The sequence below is a fragment of the Haemaphysalis longicornis genome, unplaced genomic scaffold, assembly GCF_048455015.1.
Source record: "Haemaphysalis longicornis isolate Haplotype H1 unplaced genomic scaffold, Haemaphysalis longicornis Haplotype H1 scaffold_10, whole genome shotgun sequence".
Taxonomy (NCBI): Eukaryota; Metazoa; Arthropoda; class Arachnida; order Ixodida; family Ixodidae; genus Haemaphysalis; species Haemaphysalis longicornis.
This window is the reverse complement of record NW_027526204.1, coordinates 14,691,706-14,710,787: the sequence shown is the minus strand read 5'-3', so window position 1 is coordinate 14,710,787 and position 19,082 is coordinate 14,691,706. Positions and strand designations below refer to the sequence as shown.

General features: G+C 47.3%; 1 protein-coding gene across 1 annotated transcript in view; it reads left to right on the top strand.

Annotated features, from left to right (window-relative positions):
• Positions 1-18,873, top strand: part of LOC144157618 (regucalcin-like) — a 62,311-nt gene extending 43,438 nt beyond the window's left edge. Inside the window, exon 5 of the mRNA XM_077688446.1 lies at positions 18,555-18,873. Within this exon, the coding sequence (XP_077544572.1) occupies positions 18,555-18,763 (209 nt within the window). The 3' untranslated portion in view covers positions 18,764-18,873. The remainder of the gene's footprint in view (positions 1-18,554) is intronic.
• The last annotated feature ends 209 nt before the right edge of the window (positions 18,874-19,082 follow it).

Genomic DNA, 19,082 nt, shown 5'->3' with positions numbered 1-19,082 from the left:
ATGGCCGTCCCCTACCGGGGAGGCCGTTATGTCGGCCGCCGCAATGAAAAAATTGAAGGCCCGGCCGGCCGCTTGTGACAATCGGCAAAGATAAAAGGAAGACAAAAGCTCAGAGAGAAGAGGAAACATCAATTTTCTGCGCTATTTCTGGCAATTTTTGCGTTTTTCCAGAATTTCATCACGGATATGCCCGACAGGCCATCCACATTTGCTTGCAGAAGGCGATGTTCATACAGAGGAAGAAGTGATTCTCTTTTCGTGTATTGCCAAATCATCAAACATGGTGTCGGGAACTATACTACATGCGTACAGGTTTTAGACCTCGTTCCTACAGACACAACCGAGTTGCTGTTTTGAGAAGATTATAATTCCCGGTTGCAATGGTATAAGATATCAATGCGGAATCGATGCACCAACTACCAGTAGGCAAGTTCCGAACGCGAGCAGATATCTCGCTTGCGCTTGAAATATTGCCTTAATTTGGTGCACGTGCCCGAACCTAAAACTCGCCCAAAACAAGCCCAACCGCCAAAAAAAGGGCCCATCTCCTTGCGAGGGGGACTCGAGTAAATGCGTCGCATAGGGGGTGGGTGTATTGCGTTAACGTTTAGTGTTTGGGGAGTTGGTGGTTGTGAATGCGTTGTATCAGCAGCTTCTTGACGTAGTTTCAATGAGTCAAGGATATAAAGCGCGTTCGTAGCCTTTCATTCTGTGTCGGTTTTGTGGTGCAGTGGGAAGAGCACCATGTACCTCGCGTTCCGCTCACAGGTAGTGAATTTTTTTTGTAGATACTGCGATCTCGTAACGAGACCTTAGCAGGGTGGGTTACATCTTTGTAACGAGTACATAATATGACACAAAGTTATACAGAAACATAGTCGATGGCAGGTAATAGAAACAAAAGACAACAACATCAATCAAAGCAAGTGCGACTCGAATAAAGATAATGAACTTAGTGAAACAACGTCATTCACCAGGTCATTCCAATCTAGAATGGTACGTGTAAAAAAAGAATATTTAAAACAGTTATTTCGCGGAACAAGTGGTGTAATCATAAGGGAGTGCCGTTTTCTGGTAGCATAACCTGAAGAAAAGGATAAAATGTGCGACGTATCTACACGGTAGTGCCCTTTGACTAACTGAAAAAGACATTTTAGGCGACAGATGCGATTTCTCTCGGAAACTGATTGGAACCCACTTCTGTTTAGGAGTTCAGTAATGGAGGAGCGACCATATGAGTTACATATAAATCGAACTGCTTTCTTTTGTGTTCTTTCTAATTTTTCTATATTACTCCTAGTGAAAGGGTCCCAAATGACGACTGCGCACTCCATTATCGGGCGAATTATTGAATTGTAGGCAAGAAGGCGTAGATCGGGTGTGGAGGACTTTAACGAACACCTTAAGAAAAAAAGTTTCCGAAGACATTTTGCGGTTAAACATCAATATGCTTCGTCCAAGACAGGTCATTTGAAATGCAAACACCGAGATATTTGTACTCCTGCACTTTTGAAAGTAAAACGTTGTTTGCTGTGTAAGAAAAGAAAAGCGGTCGCTTTTTATGTGTTATTCTCATAAATATCGTTTTTTCAAAGTTTATTGACATTTGCCACTTATCGCACCAAGAAATTACTTTCGCAAAGTTTTCGTTTAGCCTGGCCTGATGTTCAACGGAACTAATTTTCTCATATAATACACAGTCATCAGCGTATAGTTTAACTGGAACTGACAGGGCTGTGACAATGTCATTTATAAACAAGAAAAATAAGAGCGGGCCTAGAGCCGATCCCTGAGGGACACCGGAATCAACTGTTACTTTGCCTGAACAAGCTTCATTCAGAACAACAAATTGGTTACGGTTCGACAAGTAGGCTTTGATTCATTAGTATTTTTTCGTTTCTGATTATACAGCCTAATTTGTGCAGTAATTTAGTATGCAAGACTTTGTCAAATGCTTTACGGAAATCCATAAATATAACATCGATCTGTTTACCTTCATTTATTGCCTGTGAAAAATCATGAACAGTTTCAACTAATTGTGTCGTAGTGGAATACCCGCTCCGAAAACCATGTTGTGCATTCGTCAAGACATTATGTTCGTCAAGAAATTTAATCAGGTGTTTATGGATAATATGTTCCAGTAATTTGCACGTTGTTGATGTCAGGGAAATAGGGCGGTAGTTAGAAATGCATGCTTTGTCACCATTTTTATGCAAGGGTTTATTTTAGCGGTTTTCCAGTCTTCCGGTAGAACACCTTCATTTAGAGATCTGGTATACAGGATGCATAAATATTTTGCGCACCACTCATCATATTGCTTCAAGAAGGCATTGGAAATACCATCAGGTCCCGTGGATATTTTAACGTCAAGTTGCAGTAACAAATTAAATACACCATACTCAGAAATAGAAATATCAGGAACGGGGGGGAGATCCAGACTAAAATGCGGGAGGCGGGCATTGTCCTTCGTAAACACTGCTTTGAAATGACTATTAAAAGCCGAGCAAGCTATGGTTTGGTCATTCACAAGCTTTCCATCAATTAAAAAGGAATCAGAAGAGCTGCTGCGGGGGCTAATAGCTCTCCAGAACTTTTCTGGGGATGATTTAATAAAGGATGGAAGCTGAGTGCTAAAGTACTTTTCTTTGTCTTGCGTAACTTGCTGTTTTAATTTTAGGGATATTTTTCCAATAGTTGATTTTAATTCATTACCACCTTTCTTTCTCGCCTTCTTCTTCAGTCTCTTCAACTTTCCTTGTAGGTGCAATGTATCCCGAGTAACCAAGGGGTTGTGTTTCGTGGTTTTTCTTCCTATCAAAGGCACAAATCGCTGAATACACTCACGAACAATGCCTTTAAAGGTATGCCACAATGCGTCGACACTGCAAGTGTTATCTTTAAAATTGTCGCACTGTAAATCCAACATATCAATGATGGATTCGTGATCGGCACGGGAAAAATTGGGGAAATAATGAATGTCATTGCTCCGAGTTATGGTGACGGCGGTTAAGGTTAGTACAACTGCTTTATGATCAGAGATACCCGGCACCACTTCGCGTAAAACATGTTCCTTTATATTGCCGCTCACAAAACAACAGGTCCAGAATAGACTCTGAATCCTTTTGTATTCTAGTAGGGTCGTTCACAATGTGCAATAGATCAAAGCTAAACGCAATTTCAAGGATTTCATTTTCTACAACATTGTCTGAGCGGGATGACAGCGCGGCCCTATTTATGTTTGGCAAGTTGAAATCCCCCGTGAGAATAATTTTGTCGTCCTGTTTTACGTTGCAACTTAGGTAATCTTTTAAATGTTTTAAAATACCAATTGAAGAATCTGGAGGCCTATAAATGGCTCCAAGAACATATGCAACGTTATTAATAAACACTTTGCAAAAAACACTTTCCATCTCTTCCACATCAGGCATTCTCACGACCTTTACGGATTTTTTTAAAAGAACGGCGACCCCTCCACCTCGGCTCCCACGATCTCTACGAAAAACATTGTAATTCTTTGGCACAAATTCACTGTCGTATATATCCTCGTGTAACCATGTTTCTGTGAGCACTGCTATGTCAGGACCGTGGGAAAGTAGCACACTTTCTAGCTGGGCTGTTTTATTCACTACACTTCGACAATTCATATTTAAAATGGCAAGGGCTTCTTTGGTTCGTCTGTTTTGTTTTGAAGGTCATTTAACAGTCTTGGAGATTTTGCACCGCTTGTTCTTTTTATCATCCCAAGTGAACATAGCCCCGTCCACTTTTAATTTGTCAAAGACTAGTTTGACCTTTGCCCCATTTTCGCGCTCTTCGGATGAACTTTGCCATAGCTTTTTTCTAATTTTTCGAATATCGGAAGAAAAATCCTCGGATATCGAGACAGTAGTTCCTTTGAGTTTGTGGCAAGCCATTAGCACTGCCATTTTTTCAGGGAAGTCGAAGAACTTAACAATTACAGGGCGGCTACTGCCGCTCTTTTTACCCAATCTGTGGCATCTTTCAATGCTGTCTGTGGTCACTTCGAGTTTTTCTTTAAACAAAGTATCTTTAATGGCAGTGATAAGGTCTTCAGGTTTTTCGTTACTTTCTTCCTCTAAACCGAACACAATCAAGTTGTTTCTCCTGCTCCTATTTTCTAGTTCGTCAACCTTGTTGGCTAAAGCTGTCATGTGCCCTTCAAGTTTGGCGACCGTCGATCCTACGTTATTTACTTCTGTTTGCAGAGCATTAAGGTCCGCCATTTGGGCATCAAGAGCATTCAATCTATCAGTAATTCCCGCGATATCTGCTGCTATCTTTCCCTGTTTTTCCAGTACGTTGTTTATTGAGGCAGTCATGGTGGCCTGGCCTGCAAGAATCTGAAGCAAAAGTTCATTCTCTGCAGGACCCGGATTTGCCTCAACGTCGCCACAAGTTAAAAGACTTATTTTGAAAGACAGGACATCGAGTAAAACACTTCCGAGAGCAAGTGGGCAAGGCAGCAACACTAAAAAACGATTGTCGCTACGAATACATTTTGCAGGCAAGTAAGTACTAACCTGCACGATAAGACAAAACGGGTTTGCCATTGCGTCCGATGTGCTGCTGCCAAGCCCACTGATCATGTCCGTCGAAAGGCGGCTCTTTATAAGCGCCAATGAAGCCACGTGGTCTGACGTCACCAATGATGGCGCAAGCGCAGAAGAGACGATGAGCGGCAAGAAGACTTCGCTGATGGCACAGTGGTCATGTGGGGCGGATGAGTTGTCGTCCAGATGAAGCACTTGTCCGATCAGTCCAAACCGGGCGCATGAGTGCAGTGGTTGCACATGAAGCAAAACAGCGAAGACCTGCACGATAAGACAAAACGGGTTTGCCATTGCGTCCGATGTGCGGCTGCCAAGCCAATGCGTTGTATCAGCAGCTTCTTGACGTAGTTTGAATGAGTCAAGGATATAAGGCGCGTTCGTAGCCTTCCATTCTGTGTCGGCTTTGTGGCGCAGTGGGTAGAGCACCATGTACCTTGCGTTCCGCCCGCGGAGTCGTGGGATCGAAACCAGGCGCCGGTAAGTATTGTTTTTTTATATAGTGTAGGGGGAGGGGTGCGGACCTGTTGTTGAGAGCGAGGAGGGTAGCGTGATGCCTCAGAGGAGGAGTGGGGGAGAGGGCGCACCTGGAACGGATGTTGCGGACGCCGAGGCACGCCGACAACGCCGGGTGACATCGTGAGTTAAAGAAATGCTCTGCGTTTAAAGACATTTTTCTAGCCAAACAAAAGCTAAAGTTGACCAGTTTGGCGCTTTCTTCCCCAATCTGGGAACCCGAAATCGGCGGAGTCGGGCGAAACTCACTAAGGCGCGTACTTTTGCCGCATGACGTAGCCAACGTCACCGCCGTCTGCGCTTCCGGCCACTGCTCGCCTTCTCTGCCTCCTCCAGCCGCGCAGCGCGAGATGAACGCACCCGCGGTGGGAACTAGACGATGTCGGGGAACCGCGACGCCAAGGATTCTATGGATTTCCTGTTCCCGTCATGGTTCCGCACTCTTCTTCCGTTTGAGCGGCTGCGTTCCAAAGGCAGCTTCGAAGTACCTGCTCTTTGCGGAGTCGGCGCGCTCCACGGTGGAGCACAGTGCCCGCTCCGGATCTACCATTGGAATTCAACACATGTTTGCGGCTACTCTCTAAAAAGGGCGAGGGCGTCATTCGAGGGTGAGCGCATGCATTAGGCTAGGCGGGACCCAGCATTTGCTGCCCGAGAAGCTGAGGGCAAGCCACAAACCCGCCGAGACAACAACGAGCATTTCACGCTCTTCCCTATCAGAATGAGAAGTGGTTTACAAGCGATTCGCTGCACATCCACTTTTGGAGAGTGGAATGGCGTCCGTATTTTTTTTTTCTGGCATCAGACAATAGTAGAAAGCTCCTCACCAGTAATCGTAATACATAAGTGAAAGGACTCTTTTCAGTTTGCTTCAAATGACCACCGGTGAACTTTATAGTCCCGTAGCGTAAAACGTAAACTTTTCCTTCGGCATCCACCTGCCGCGCTTCAGAGAGTGCGATCAGAAAGCCAACGCAGGCTTTGATTTGAAATTAACGCATGCGTCTTTCACGTGCATATTGTTCCCTTGACCTTAGAAAATATTACGTGAGGCAAAATATTTTACAGTCCCTCTAGCGATGGGATAAAGCCCAGAGAATAAGAATATCAAATATAAAGCGTAGTGTCATAACCATTCGTTATCACCGCAAATGAAAGGAAACAAGGAGGTCTGCTTTAGAGGAGCCATGAAGACATTAAACCTGGTTCGACTCAGTGTGAAATATGGTTACACAGCGCAGCTTTGGTTCGCTTGTGTCGGCTCGAACGTTAATGGGCGCTCGGCCAATAACGACAGCGCCTTCAGCGGGAACACATGTCACCGTTCGCGCAAAGGAAGCCGCAGCTGGGCGTCAGCGGCGCGAGCCTCCCTCCCCCAACGGTGGTAGGGAGAGAAACCCGCCTGATGATGATCATGGTGATGATTATGATGATGATTGCTATTGGGTTCCCCTTTGTAGCGGTGTAATGACCTGTCATCTGATCAAAAAGACTAATATACCTATGTTTTACTGAAAGCAGTATATGTCTACCCCCCAGTTTTCATTCCGGTGTCATCGATTTACTCGGCGCCGCTTCGGGGCCCCTCCTCGCCACCGCTGACACCTCTTTCACAACTATTTTTCCTTCTCCTCCGCCGATGCCCTTTTGGGAAGTAGCGCAATCGGCAGCTAACGGCGGTAGTGCGGTTATCAGATGATTGCGAAAAATGAACAGAAGCCCGAATGGGCGTTAAACATGCACTGCAGATTACAATACGCCCTAATATGAAAATTGTGCGCAGCGCCAGCTCCTATCTTCTCTGTCACGACGCATTTCTGCTGCGTCTCAGGAAGTGTTAGCGTGATCAGCGAACTGCCGGCGGCGTGGGCTACTCTGCTGCTACCTCGCAGCGCACCGCAGCCACCGGCCAGCATGTTGTGAGTTGTTTTTGAACCTCCCGCCCAAATTTCACGTGGTTCGGATTAGCCCCGCAAAGCGAGCAGCGAGCACGTTGTTTCGAGTCGTGTTTGAACTTCCCGCGCAAATGTGAAGAGGTTTAGATTAGCGGAGAATGGAACAGGGTCGGGGAAACGTGTCAGGCGAGGATGCTCGTTGGTGGTGACGCATGAGGCATGTGTGAGGGAAAGGCAGTGAGAGAAATGACGCCGTAGCCGCACGTGTCGTATTCTATATCTCATACTTCGCTGGACGCTCCTCTCTGTTTTCTTTTGTCGCTGGTGCGTTCACTCACTCGGTTACGCGGCCATAAACAGACGCCGCTCCCGCGAAGCCCAGGTAACGGCTACCAAAGGGCTGTCCCCTAAACTACCGAAACCCGCCGTCGCCCTTTGTGCTGAAATTTCACTTTGCCAAGTAGCTGCGAATCCCTTTCGGTTGAAGAGAGACTTGCCCAGTTAAAACGACGGCGTGAGCCCATATTTTTTTTCAGCTGGGAAGGCCTCCCGTGCGACATTTGCGCCGCTATCTTACACGCCTAAGCATGCGCCATCACCGGCTACCGGACTCTGCGTACACGGTTTGCGGGTGGAAAAAGGGGGACGTGCACGCACAGCTAGGCTTCATGGCGCTACCGATGACATGCCGGTTGTGCTGGTGGGAGATTTAAATGTAGAAATTACCTGGATCAATGCGCTTAGTCGGCTGTTCTTCTCAGTCGAGTGGTTCGGGTGTCCAGCTTAATCGAGTTGCTCGGGCATGGGTTGATGTGTTACACAGACATCTTAAAAATACAGTAAGATGCCCACGAGGGGGAAGGAAACGAACAGCCACATGTTTGTACGCGAGTTATAGCTCAAGGGCTTCCAGTTTTTAAATCACTATGGAACGGATGTATGCCGTTCATTTGGAGGGAGTAGAGCAACAATTGAAGCGTTGGCACTAACACAAGCGCGAATGGGCGCAAGAGCAACGGAAAGCTGCTGGCACCTCCGTTACCGCCTCAAGTTCAGCTCGTCGAGTAGCGGCGAATCCCTTCCGGATGAATAGCAACTTGCCAGTTGAAACGCCGGCGTGAGCCAATATCCCTTCTTCACAGGGCTTTCAGGGGTACTTTCGACTCCGTCTGTCACTTGTAAGCACGCGCACATGAGTGGTTGCCGGCTTATGCGTGCGCAGGTTTGTAGAAGGAAGGTGGGGGCGTCCACGAGCAGCTATAGGTTGTATGCCCGTAATGATGGATGGCACGTCCGCTGTGCTGGTGCGAGGTGTAAACGCGGGCGACAAACGGCCTGATGGGACCTATCCAGTGTCCGTAGTGCTAGAGCGGATTGGGTTGGCGAGTTACACAAACCGTAAGATGCTTACGACTGGGGAGGGACACTGGCAGTTTCATGTTTGTCGGCATAAACAAAGCTTGGATCCTTCGGAGGTTCGTTCAGCTAATTGCTTAGGAAATATGCTCCAACGCAAATTACAACAAACTTGTTTTGTTTGGTGCACTCCGTGGACTGTGTCCAGCTTTGCAGGTCATGCTTCTTCACAGAGTGGAAGGGCACTAATTTTTTATACACTAGCGCTGCTTAGGGCAGGCACAAAAAACTTGTTAGGGACAAAATACTTTTTTTCCTGTTACAGGTGTAACTGTCCTAGGAAATATTCCCCTCTCTCCGTTTGGTCCACCAGCATTCTAATCTTCTTTTCGTTGCCTCGAAAGCCTTGAAGTTAACCTCCTCTGTACTACCCTTCAATCCTAGGACTTCTGGAAGCCGCATATTCCCTTCATCTAGCTTGAAATGGATACCGTCGCATTCTAACACTATGTGCGGCATAGTTCCTGCTTCTTTTCCGCAGACCACGCATACCCCATCATTTTGTGAATACTTCCCCACAAAGCTCTTAGTTCGCAAGCAACCTGCTGTAGCCTCAACAAGCAAAGCACTGCCCTGGGAATCACCGTACAAATTTTCCTTTCTGATGCCCAATTTCTCAGCCCTGTACATCTCTAACGATGTTTTAGCTTCCATTTTTTTTCTCCATTTATCTATTTCTATCATCTGGTCTTCAGGAAACAACACCACTAATACGGCGCGCTATTGGAGGCAGCTCTGGCCAGCTCCGACTTTGGGATTCAGAAGGACTTAATTCTTCGAGCCCAGAGAGGAGCAGAAGGGTCTGGGGCCCTGGAAAGAGGGCACCGCCCCTAAGACAATCGCGACAACTTTTTTTCCTAATAAACGTTTATCTCTCTCTCTCTCTCTCTCTCTCTCTCTCTATCTGCCAACCCTCTGTGAGGCCATTGCGCCCTCTAACGGTCGGTCTGCGAACCGGTTTGTGCAACGCCGACGGCGGGGAAATCTGCGTGACGCACAGCCGACAGCAGACTTAGGAAAAATCTGGACGTAGAACAGCTCCCCTGTTAATGCAACATTGTTGACTTTGGAATAACTGGCCTTTCGTAACACCCTTAGCTACATTCCAGCCACGACAGACTTTTTTTAACCAAACAATAAACGCAAGAAATAGTCAAAACCCTAAATTTCGTGCTACACTGAGCTCTTATGTGCCAGACACAAACCGCAAACCACTGTTTCTGAGTGGGTTAAGTGCACGATATCGTTCAGATATGATACGGTCAAACGAAGGTAGAGGCTTACTTACAACCTCCCCGTCATGATTTTTGGCGGCCGCATAGGTCGGCGGCTGCCCATCACACAAAAGAGATTCTGTGACGCCGCGAAAAGTTGCCTGGAAAGTGGCCGGAACGTCTCCACTGCGTGCGTCTTATGTTTTTTTAAATATATATGTCAATTATTTGTGGGGTCTTTGCTTTAAAACCAGTGTAACTGTGTAGGAACAACGCGGTCTTTTGGCGGCGAAGCACCTTAGGACCTTGCTTTTTCCGGGGCTTGGCGTCTGTGTCCACAGTGTTGCGCACGCGCGAGGACCATTGGATTGGATAGGAATCGATTTGGACTGGATTGGATTGGATTGAAATTGAATTCTTTCGCATTGGAATTGTATATGCTGTACACATGCATTGTCACTTATTCACATGCGCCAGTGGGCAATGCCACGGGTGATTTACGGTAAGAATGATCCACAGTGCTTCTCCCACTCATAGTAATTCACTTCGTGGAGATGCGTGATTTTTTTTTAATGAAGCAAGCAAGGGCCCCGTTCCCCGTTCTCTGCAACACCACCTGGGAAGCGCTGGAGGCCTATCTTGTAATGCAGTAGAGAGAGAAGGCCTACGTAAACCTACGGATGGGACTGTTTCAAGGTTCAGTGAACAGGAAAATGTGGAGTAAGCTTAAGCTCCGCCTTTTAGCGTGCAACGCGAAAGTGTAATTGAGCACCGGTCGCATGTAGGTAACATGCGATTCTCATGCTCTTAAAAACCGCGTGGCACCCACGAATGGTGATGGTGGTGGCGGATAAATTTTTATTGAAAGCAGGGGGAAGAAGGCGGAGGAAAAACAATTGAAGCTGTTCCATTCAATGTTAAAGCCATCGGAAGCGCACAGCAGTGATTCGACAAAATGGGCTGTAGCGCCCTTATATGCTCAGTGCTACCACCCAATTCAATTGAAATTTCCCACTTTCGCAGTGCTCGCGCGCCCCCAGCCTGAAACTGCGCCAGCGGAAGTCCTGCTTTTTGTGCGTGCTTTTCCTCCCGCACGTGCTGGTGTTGAACTGCCAGCCACTGTTTTTTGCTTCATATCGTAAAAACCAACCCAAGGAGCGTTCCTAACCAAATGAACGCGGGCGCTTCCAGTTAATTGCGTATATTTTGCCTCAAATGTGCCTATAGTTATTATTGCGCAAAAAAAAAACCAATCGGGAGATGTATGACAAGCGTCAGCGGTTCACGAGTTTCGAACGTTTATGACAATCTAAACGCCATGGCTTTCGAAGCCGCTGGGTAACGCCGCAACGACATCCGCTGCAACGGAACGCCGTGTGGCTCTACTTGGGTCCAGCAAGCGAGCTACGATGACAAGGTGACCCCTAAAGTGCTTTGCACTTAAAAAGGAAGCGCTAGGAGTTAGAATGTCCGTGGCAGTAGCCCACACTTTAGTAGTACAGTAAACGCTCGTTAATTCGAACTCAAAGGGGACCACATAGGTGTTCGAGTTAGCGGTGTTAAATCTCCCGCTGGCTGTGCTCCAGCCACGATTATCATCGTTGATTTACCATGCGAGTAAAGTGAGGATCCCCGTAACGGGCAGCCATGGCTTCGGTCTCGCTTCGGTCGTTCTTCCGTTAACTTTTTTGTGCCGTTGGGCCCGTGAGAATGAACACGTGCGGCGAAGGAGACCACCGACGTTCCCTTCGGCTTGAGGTTTGTAAACCCGCGATTTGGCTGCCGTTCACTGCCGTTTTCAGCCCTCAGCCGGAGGTCGCCATAGCTGGCCCTGACTGCCTACCTACGACCGACCGGGACCTTGAACGGGACGCACATAGGCCCCGTCACGTCGAGGGTACCACGCTTCGGATCAACTGTACGTTCCCCGAGTACCAAGCTGGTGGTGACCTGAACGCCCTGCGTTCGTTTAGGAAGGTTCTTCGCGCTGCTGTTACGAGGCTGCTAAAGGCACCTACTGAGCTCCGGCAAGTTCCCTCACCATCTGCGTTGGACTTGGGGTTGGCTATGAACGAGCTCCAACAGAAGGACGCCGAACTCAACAAGCTGAACTATATGATAGCTGAGCTGCTGAAAGGAGACGAGTTCGAACATGATTGGTACGATATTTTGCGCTACCAGGAAAGAATATACGGGGCCCTCAGTCCGCTGCGATCGACCTTGAACGCTCTCCGGGAAGACGGAATTAAGTTTACCGGAAAGGGAACTTCACCCCGTCCACACGCCCCTCCCACGTCGGCTCGCACACGTCGAATTCGCCAGTTGTCCTGTCGATGCTGCCGGTTTCAACTTGCAAAGGTGAACCACGTGGTAGCAAGGGGTATCGGTGCCGTGTCGAGACGATGACCCACAGCCACATTGCAGATATTGACAACGTGGGAGCCTGCACCGAGGTAGCGTCGAGCGTTCCTGCGGAAAACAACTGTGCAAAACACGAGGCTACGCCAGTCCCACAAGGACAACTCAGCTACTCCCACTCAAGTAGATGACGGAACGCGTGAAGTAAAGGATGCAAACGAAAGAATCGAGCTGCCACGTTGTGAGTTTGAGTTCGAGTACATCTTTGTTCCCGACTTCGTGGAGGGTTATGCGTCACTGGACCTTCGTGAAAGCCGGATAGCACAAATTTCAGACGTAGTCCGGGAAGTTGCACCCAAACATAAGTTTCTGTCCTTCCGTGTACCTGTAGCAGAAAGGCTGAACCGTCTTTGAAGACTATTTCTCGTCATTCCGCGGAGACAGGCAGGCCTGATGGAGAAGCAGCAGGACCATATTCTGAGCTTACACCTCCAAATAAAATGCGGTCGTCAGGAACAGGACTTCAAGAAAAGACACCCCCAGGGAAGAACAAAACAAAACTTATCTATGAACACCGATCCACACCAAGAAATTCCAGGTTGCCTGTCATTACATTCAGGGCCATCACAGCAAGACTGAACGACAGGAAGTCTTTCGGGAAGCAGGGCGCAGAGTTTGGTTGTCGTCCGCGTCACCGTATAGGCGCTTGGCTGTCCTCAAAGCAGCAAGACGGCGCAGGCACCACTGGAGACAAAAAGGGACAGCGTTTGCAGGCAGCTGTACAAGGAAGGAGCTTCTAGACTGAAAATTAGGATTGTGGACCTGTTGTTTACTCACAATGGACTATCTCGCAGGCCTGGCAGGATCGTAAAATTCGAGCCGGGTGTTTGCCGTGCCGCAGTGCAAAGTTTCAGAGTTGTGAAGCTTCAAAGAACCAGATTCGCTTGTTCAACCTGCGTCGGAGTACGGAGATGTTAAAGAAGTGTCAAAGTGAGGCATCAGCGCGTAGTGACCAGAGCCCACATGGCGCTCAAGATTTCCGATTTGCTGTGAGACTAAGTGCGCGTATATAATCGGAAAACACCCGTACTAGAGGGCCATGTTGTAATTTGGCCGATACGCGGTCATGGTTCCAGCTGGAGAAGCTGTCGACTGGCCAGCAAGTACGGCGTGCCGTAGCGCGCTTCTACAACGGCAGACACGAACGTTGCGCGTGCGGGAGATTGTTAAATCTGCCGCTGGCTATGCTTCAGTCATGACCATCATCGTGGATTTACCGTGCGACCCATACAAAAATATTGTATGGTCGGCTATAGAAAATCTTTTTTATGGTCGTCTTTAGCTATTTGGCCCAATATTCTTTAGACTTTTCTATGGCTGTCTTTAGCGATTCGTATCACCATTCCTATGGGTGTCTTTACCTTCTTCTATAATCGGTTCTACGGCTGTCTTTAGCTATTCTTATCGACATTCCTATGGGTGTCTTTAGCTTCTTCTATAGCCGGTTATATGGTTGTCTTTAGCTATTCGTATCGACATTCCTATGGATGTCTTTAGCGTCTTCTATAGCCGGTTCTGTGGTTGTCTTTAAATATTCGTATGGACATTCCTATGGGTGTCTTTAGCTTCTTCAATAGCCGGTTCTATGGTTGTCTTTAGCTGTTCGTTTGGAAATCCCTATGGGTGTCTTTAGCTTCTTCTATAGCCGGTTCTATGGCTGTCTTCAGCTCTTCTTTCGATATCGCTATGGCTATAGAAGAATCTAAAGACACCCATAGGAATGTCGATAGGAATGGCTAAAGACAGCCATAGAAATGTCTAAACATAATTGGGCCAAATAGCTAAAGACAACCATACGAAGGTTTTTCAATAACCGACCATACAAAATTTTTGCATGGGCTGCAGCCAGAAGAGAATCACCACTACTTGAAACACAGCAACAGAAGCAGCCACTGAGAAATTATTAGTACGCTGCCATGCCGGCATAGAGCCTTGCAGATGTATAGAACTTCTCCTGTGGCACTTCGGTTGTGTGCCTAGCTGCATTCTGTAATATATGCTCCGTGAACACTTCAGCGATATAGGGGGAGTGCGAGGTTGCGATTGCAAACACTTCGCCAGTTTTCATTCACAAAAGGCTTAAACACAGGCATTCAAGGAAAGCAAAATCAAGGGGTTTCTTCATTCCATTCATTACATAGAGGGCTACTATCTACGTTACTTCACCACCAGTAAACAGTTGTTCACATACACCGATTGAGAAACACGGCACACGCATTCCAACACTCTGGCTCACGCTTAAGTTACTCGCTCGACAGCCACACTACGCGGCACATTCCCCGCGAACGCCCGCCGAGACACAAATACCTACAGATGCTGGGTAGTCCACAGAAAAGAGAGCACTCAGAAGTCGTTCATTACACTCAGTACTCAACGCACACAGCTGCAAGTACCATGGCTAAAATGAAAATGCACTCTCCATAAAAAAATGAAGACGGTCGCACACAATGCAATGATAAAAAAAACGTTTTTCCAAGTTCGCTCAATTAGTTCCTTGTAAGTTTTCTCAGTTCGCGAAAAAATAATTATTGTTTTCACATCACCCCGGCCAAATCTTCAATTCTGTGTACGTTTCAATGCCCATGTGGTACAGGGTAGTTTAGAAAAGAATTCGTGAACACCAAAAGAGTCATGCATTTCTCGCACTATAGAGTCTCTTCGGTTCGTAGGATCACTCACCCTGGAGTTTTGCGTACGATGAAATTCTTGTCACAGTATTGCAGGTATCCATTTTCGCATCACTTGAGTTGATGTTGAATTAATCGTAACACTGTTACTGTAAACACCGAAATTTACGACACCGAAAAGCGACACATTTGCTTGGCGTCACGCCATCTACACAGAAACATTGCAGTCGAATTGTAAATTCGCAGCACCAGGCAACACGTGTCATGCCCGCACACATGAGCAAGGTGACGAAATGTGGCTGACTGAGTACATCCAAGTATAAGCAGGTCAATCGCGATGGCAAATAGTGCAGAGATACGTGCCTATCTTTCGATCTTTTTCTAACTTGTTCGCTGGTAATTATTTTTTTTTGGTAAATACAAGATCGCTTAAGGTTTTGTTTTCTTCATCCGAAAAAGTTGTATCTGTTCTCAGTACTCAGGGAAAATTGTCTGTCACTAGCATTGCTGCGCGCAGGAATACTAACACAGCGCGGGCCGCACGGCCGTGTCCTTCGGTACCCATCGCCAAAACCAGTATGCCAAACAAAACAGAAAATAAAACAGGAAGTAGGGGTGTCCCCTTTACCCTTTCATCGCTTCCCAGGATTTCCTCACCGCGCCTCCTTCGGTCCGGCGTGGGTCGCTCTCCCCCTTTCAAAATGACTAAACTGAAAGTGGGCTCCGCGGGAGAAAGAATGCGGTTGTTCGCAGCTTCCACCATATTTCTGAGAGAGCGTACCGTGGGCCGCGAAAGTTATTTCCAATCTTCTTCGACGCTGTGAGGGCCGTTTTCAGAGAAGCCCGCTTTTTCACTTGACCGCGGCAGCGAAGGGCCGCAGAGGAATAATATCCGAAATTATACGTATTTCGGTCAACCTTCATTTGCAAGCTTTGCCGACGCGCAGTGTCCAAAGATGCAGCTGAATTTGAGCGTTAAACAGTAGGTTCCTTTAATTGTGCTTTTCCCGTATTGTTGGTATAGTAAGTACCTAACCTTATTGAACAAATACGTTCATATAACCAGCCGATCAAGCTCATCATCGTTATACAATCTGTGTTGTAGATGTAGCTAGGTAAATCATGAGTATATGAATTTCGCGTCATAAGTCATATTGAAACCAGCAGAATAGGATTTAATGGTTGCTCAAATTATACCTTTATAGGCTAACACTTTTCGATTAGCGGCTGGAACCTTGGAGCCTTATGTTACTATGTAGTTAGCTAAAGAAGCCTTTATGGATGCAGGCTTGTAAGTTCTGTGCCAAACGCTTTCTTAATGCCGGCGAAATGTTGCTTAATTATCACGCATCTAAATGTTTACAGCTCTATATTGTACTGTACCCAGCCGCAGAAGCCTTTATGGCTGCCTCTCTTTAGCTTTAAAGCAAATTCTCTCCAATACCTGGCAGAAGAAAGCCGTATGGTTTCAAGTTTGTAGACTTAGACCGAAACAACGGCCTATAGCCAGCCGAATGAGCTTTTATGGCTTTCTCTCTATAGCTTTAGGACGAACTCTTTCCAATAGCTGGCAAAAGACAGCTGAATGGTTTTGAGTCTGTAGACTTAGAGCTAAACGATAGCCCATAGCCAGCCAAAAGAGCTTTTGTGGCTTTCTCTCTTTAGCTTTAGGACATATTTTTTTCAATAGCTGGCAAAAGACAGCTCAATGGTTTCAAGTCTGTAGACTTCAAGCTAAACAATGGTCTATAGCCAGCCAAAAGAGCTTTGCGCGGCTGGTCTATAGAACGAAAGCCATACATATTTCTTTAGCTGGCTACAGTAACCTGAATAGCTTTGACGCTATGGACTAAACACACTAGGATTTTCTATAATGGTCTAAAGAAAATTGTATGGTTAGTGCAGGATCTTTAGTGCAGGATCTACAAAAACTTCAATAGCTGGGTATAGCCTAATTTATGCCTTTTTATGGGTGACCATAGAGACCCATAGGCCGCCATAGGTCACCATACATTTTTCAATAGACGCCCATAAGGCATTTTTGTATGGGGAGTAAAGTGATGATCCCCATAACGGGCAGCCATTGCTTCGGGCTCGCTTCGGTCGTTCTTCCGTTAACAAGTGGAGTTCGATTTAGCGGGCGGACGCTAGAATGAATGGAAATCGTACCACACTCCACGGACAGAACACAAAAAAGCCACCTCTGGACTCGTTATCACGAATTAGGTGCTACTACATGTTTGTAGCAGGTGATTTCGCAAATAATGTTTCGTAAATAAAATTACGCCCATCTTCCCTCCAGGGAACCCTGATGTGATGCATCGGGGCGTTCAATTGGCGTTTCCATTGGGTTGATTCTCTAAATCGGGTGAAACGTGTTGTGAACGCATATGATGCATTCCATCACATGCCGGTGTTCTTATACGCGGGAAGATAAGCGTAATTTTACTTTAGCGTTTGGAGTGACGCTGGTATTGGATTGCGTCACACCACTCGCTGAAGAGACCGTCGCTTCCATCACGTCTTCATCGGAAGAATCGAGTCAAGCATGCAGTCGTCGAGCAAAGTGACGCGAAATCGAACGAGAGCGAGCGCTGACTGAACCGCCGCAGCGCGCTACCCGCTTTATAGTCGCAGCGCCTGAAGGAGAGGAGACAGCAGAGGAGAGTCGCGCATGCGCGCACTTCCGTGACGGGAGCGGAGCGAAGCGAGCGAAGCGCGCGCACGCAGCTGTTGTTTATGATAATGAGACGGGAGTGAAAGTGTTGCGCACAGCTGTCGGAGAGAAGAGCGGAGGAGAGTCGCGCATGCGCAGGTGGCGTGCGGACGCCGCCGACGCCGACGCAGGAGGGACATGCTTCAGAGCAAGAAATGCGCCGCATCTAATAACGTCATGCGCCGGAGCACTGCCGACATTGGCGCGGCGCCCTCTCTAGACGCAAAATAAGCGGTTACAGGAGGGTAGCCCGGGCGCCACGCGGTTGTTTTCCTGTTTCATTGTTTTGCATCTCTGGGATATTTGGGTTGGTTTGGATTTGCAACACATTGTGATCACTCTGCAGGCCGACTTCTTCTGCGAGGAACGATGGAAATCAGCGCATAATAGTTCGAATTAACCGTTATGAATTCCGACGCGTTCGAATTATCTGGAGTTTTGCCTAATTGAAATATACAGGGCTGGGCGGGGACCAGGACGTGAGTTTGATTTAACTGGCAGTTCGAAGTAACCGAGGTCGAATGAACGAGCTTTTCCTGTACTAGCAGTAAAAGAACAGTAATCGTGAAAAGAGGGTAGGGAGAGCAAGGGGAACGCACCGTTGCGAGGGAGCTCAATCACCTTCTTCTCTCACGCCACCTACTGTGGCAGCACCTTACTTACGGTCGCAGGGCTTCATTTGACAGAAAAAGGTGGCGCTCCAAGGATCTTCTCTCACATCGATTTCTGCACCTCCAACGCCGATATAGATGCCAGCTTTTGAGCGACACAGGGCCTTTAACGCTACGCGTGAAATGCGTTAGGGAATGGCGGTAGCTGCCGCGCGGCAAATTACACTGCTGGACAAAATATGGGCTGTTTACAATGTGGTTGTCGACTAGTCTCCGTTCTCTGTGTAGCGTTTTAAAAGTGAACCAATCTCAGCAAGGGAGCCCACAGTTCACAATATTCCGCTTGCTTCGAAAATGGAATCTAAGGGTGCTAGAGGTTGTCTGGCAGTGAATGCGGCGCCATCTGAGTGGTACTCATATAGCACTGCTCATATAGTCATATAGTACTCATATAGTACTCATATAGTCACTTGCACTACAAGATAATGGTCACCTGCACAATGTTGCAACTAAAGCACAAAGAAAACAAAAAGTTCTTGAAGCTTCAGCGACATCTGTCGTATTTTGTTCCAGGTGCCCTCATTCAGAAGGTCAAGGTCCCGACACAGCTGGTAACCTCGCTGTGCTTTGGCGGACCCCGCTACGAGGACCTGTTCGTCACTTCGGCCTTCATCGGGCTCACTCGAGACCAGCTGCAGAGTCAGCCTGAAGCGGGAGCCGTGTTCAAGATATCCGGCATACCTTCAACCAAAGGCCTGCCGCCAAATTGCTTCGCTATGTGACCAAAAGGTCGTTCGTTGCCTTCCGCCGGAAAAGCTAGCGGCACGGGGTCGTCCCGGTCACGCTTGCAAAATCTTTGCGCTAATAGCTAATACATAATACAGAACTAATAAAAATTATTTGGAGCCTTTCACAAATCTTCAGTTGTAATTTGAAACATGGCAAAATCTGCTGCACACCCTTGTAAACGTTCTTGTTGCTGTCTATGCTGGTTTTTAACGCCATGCTCGCGGCGTTTGAGTCTTTAGAGGGGGCACCGTCGCGCAACTTAGCGGACTCTAACGCTACAGTGGTGGTTGCCGAAACCGGACTTGGAAGTCG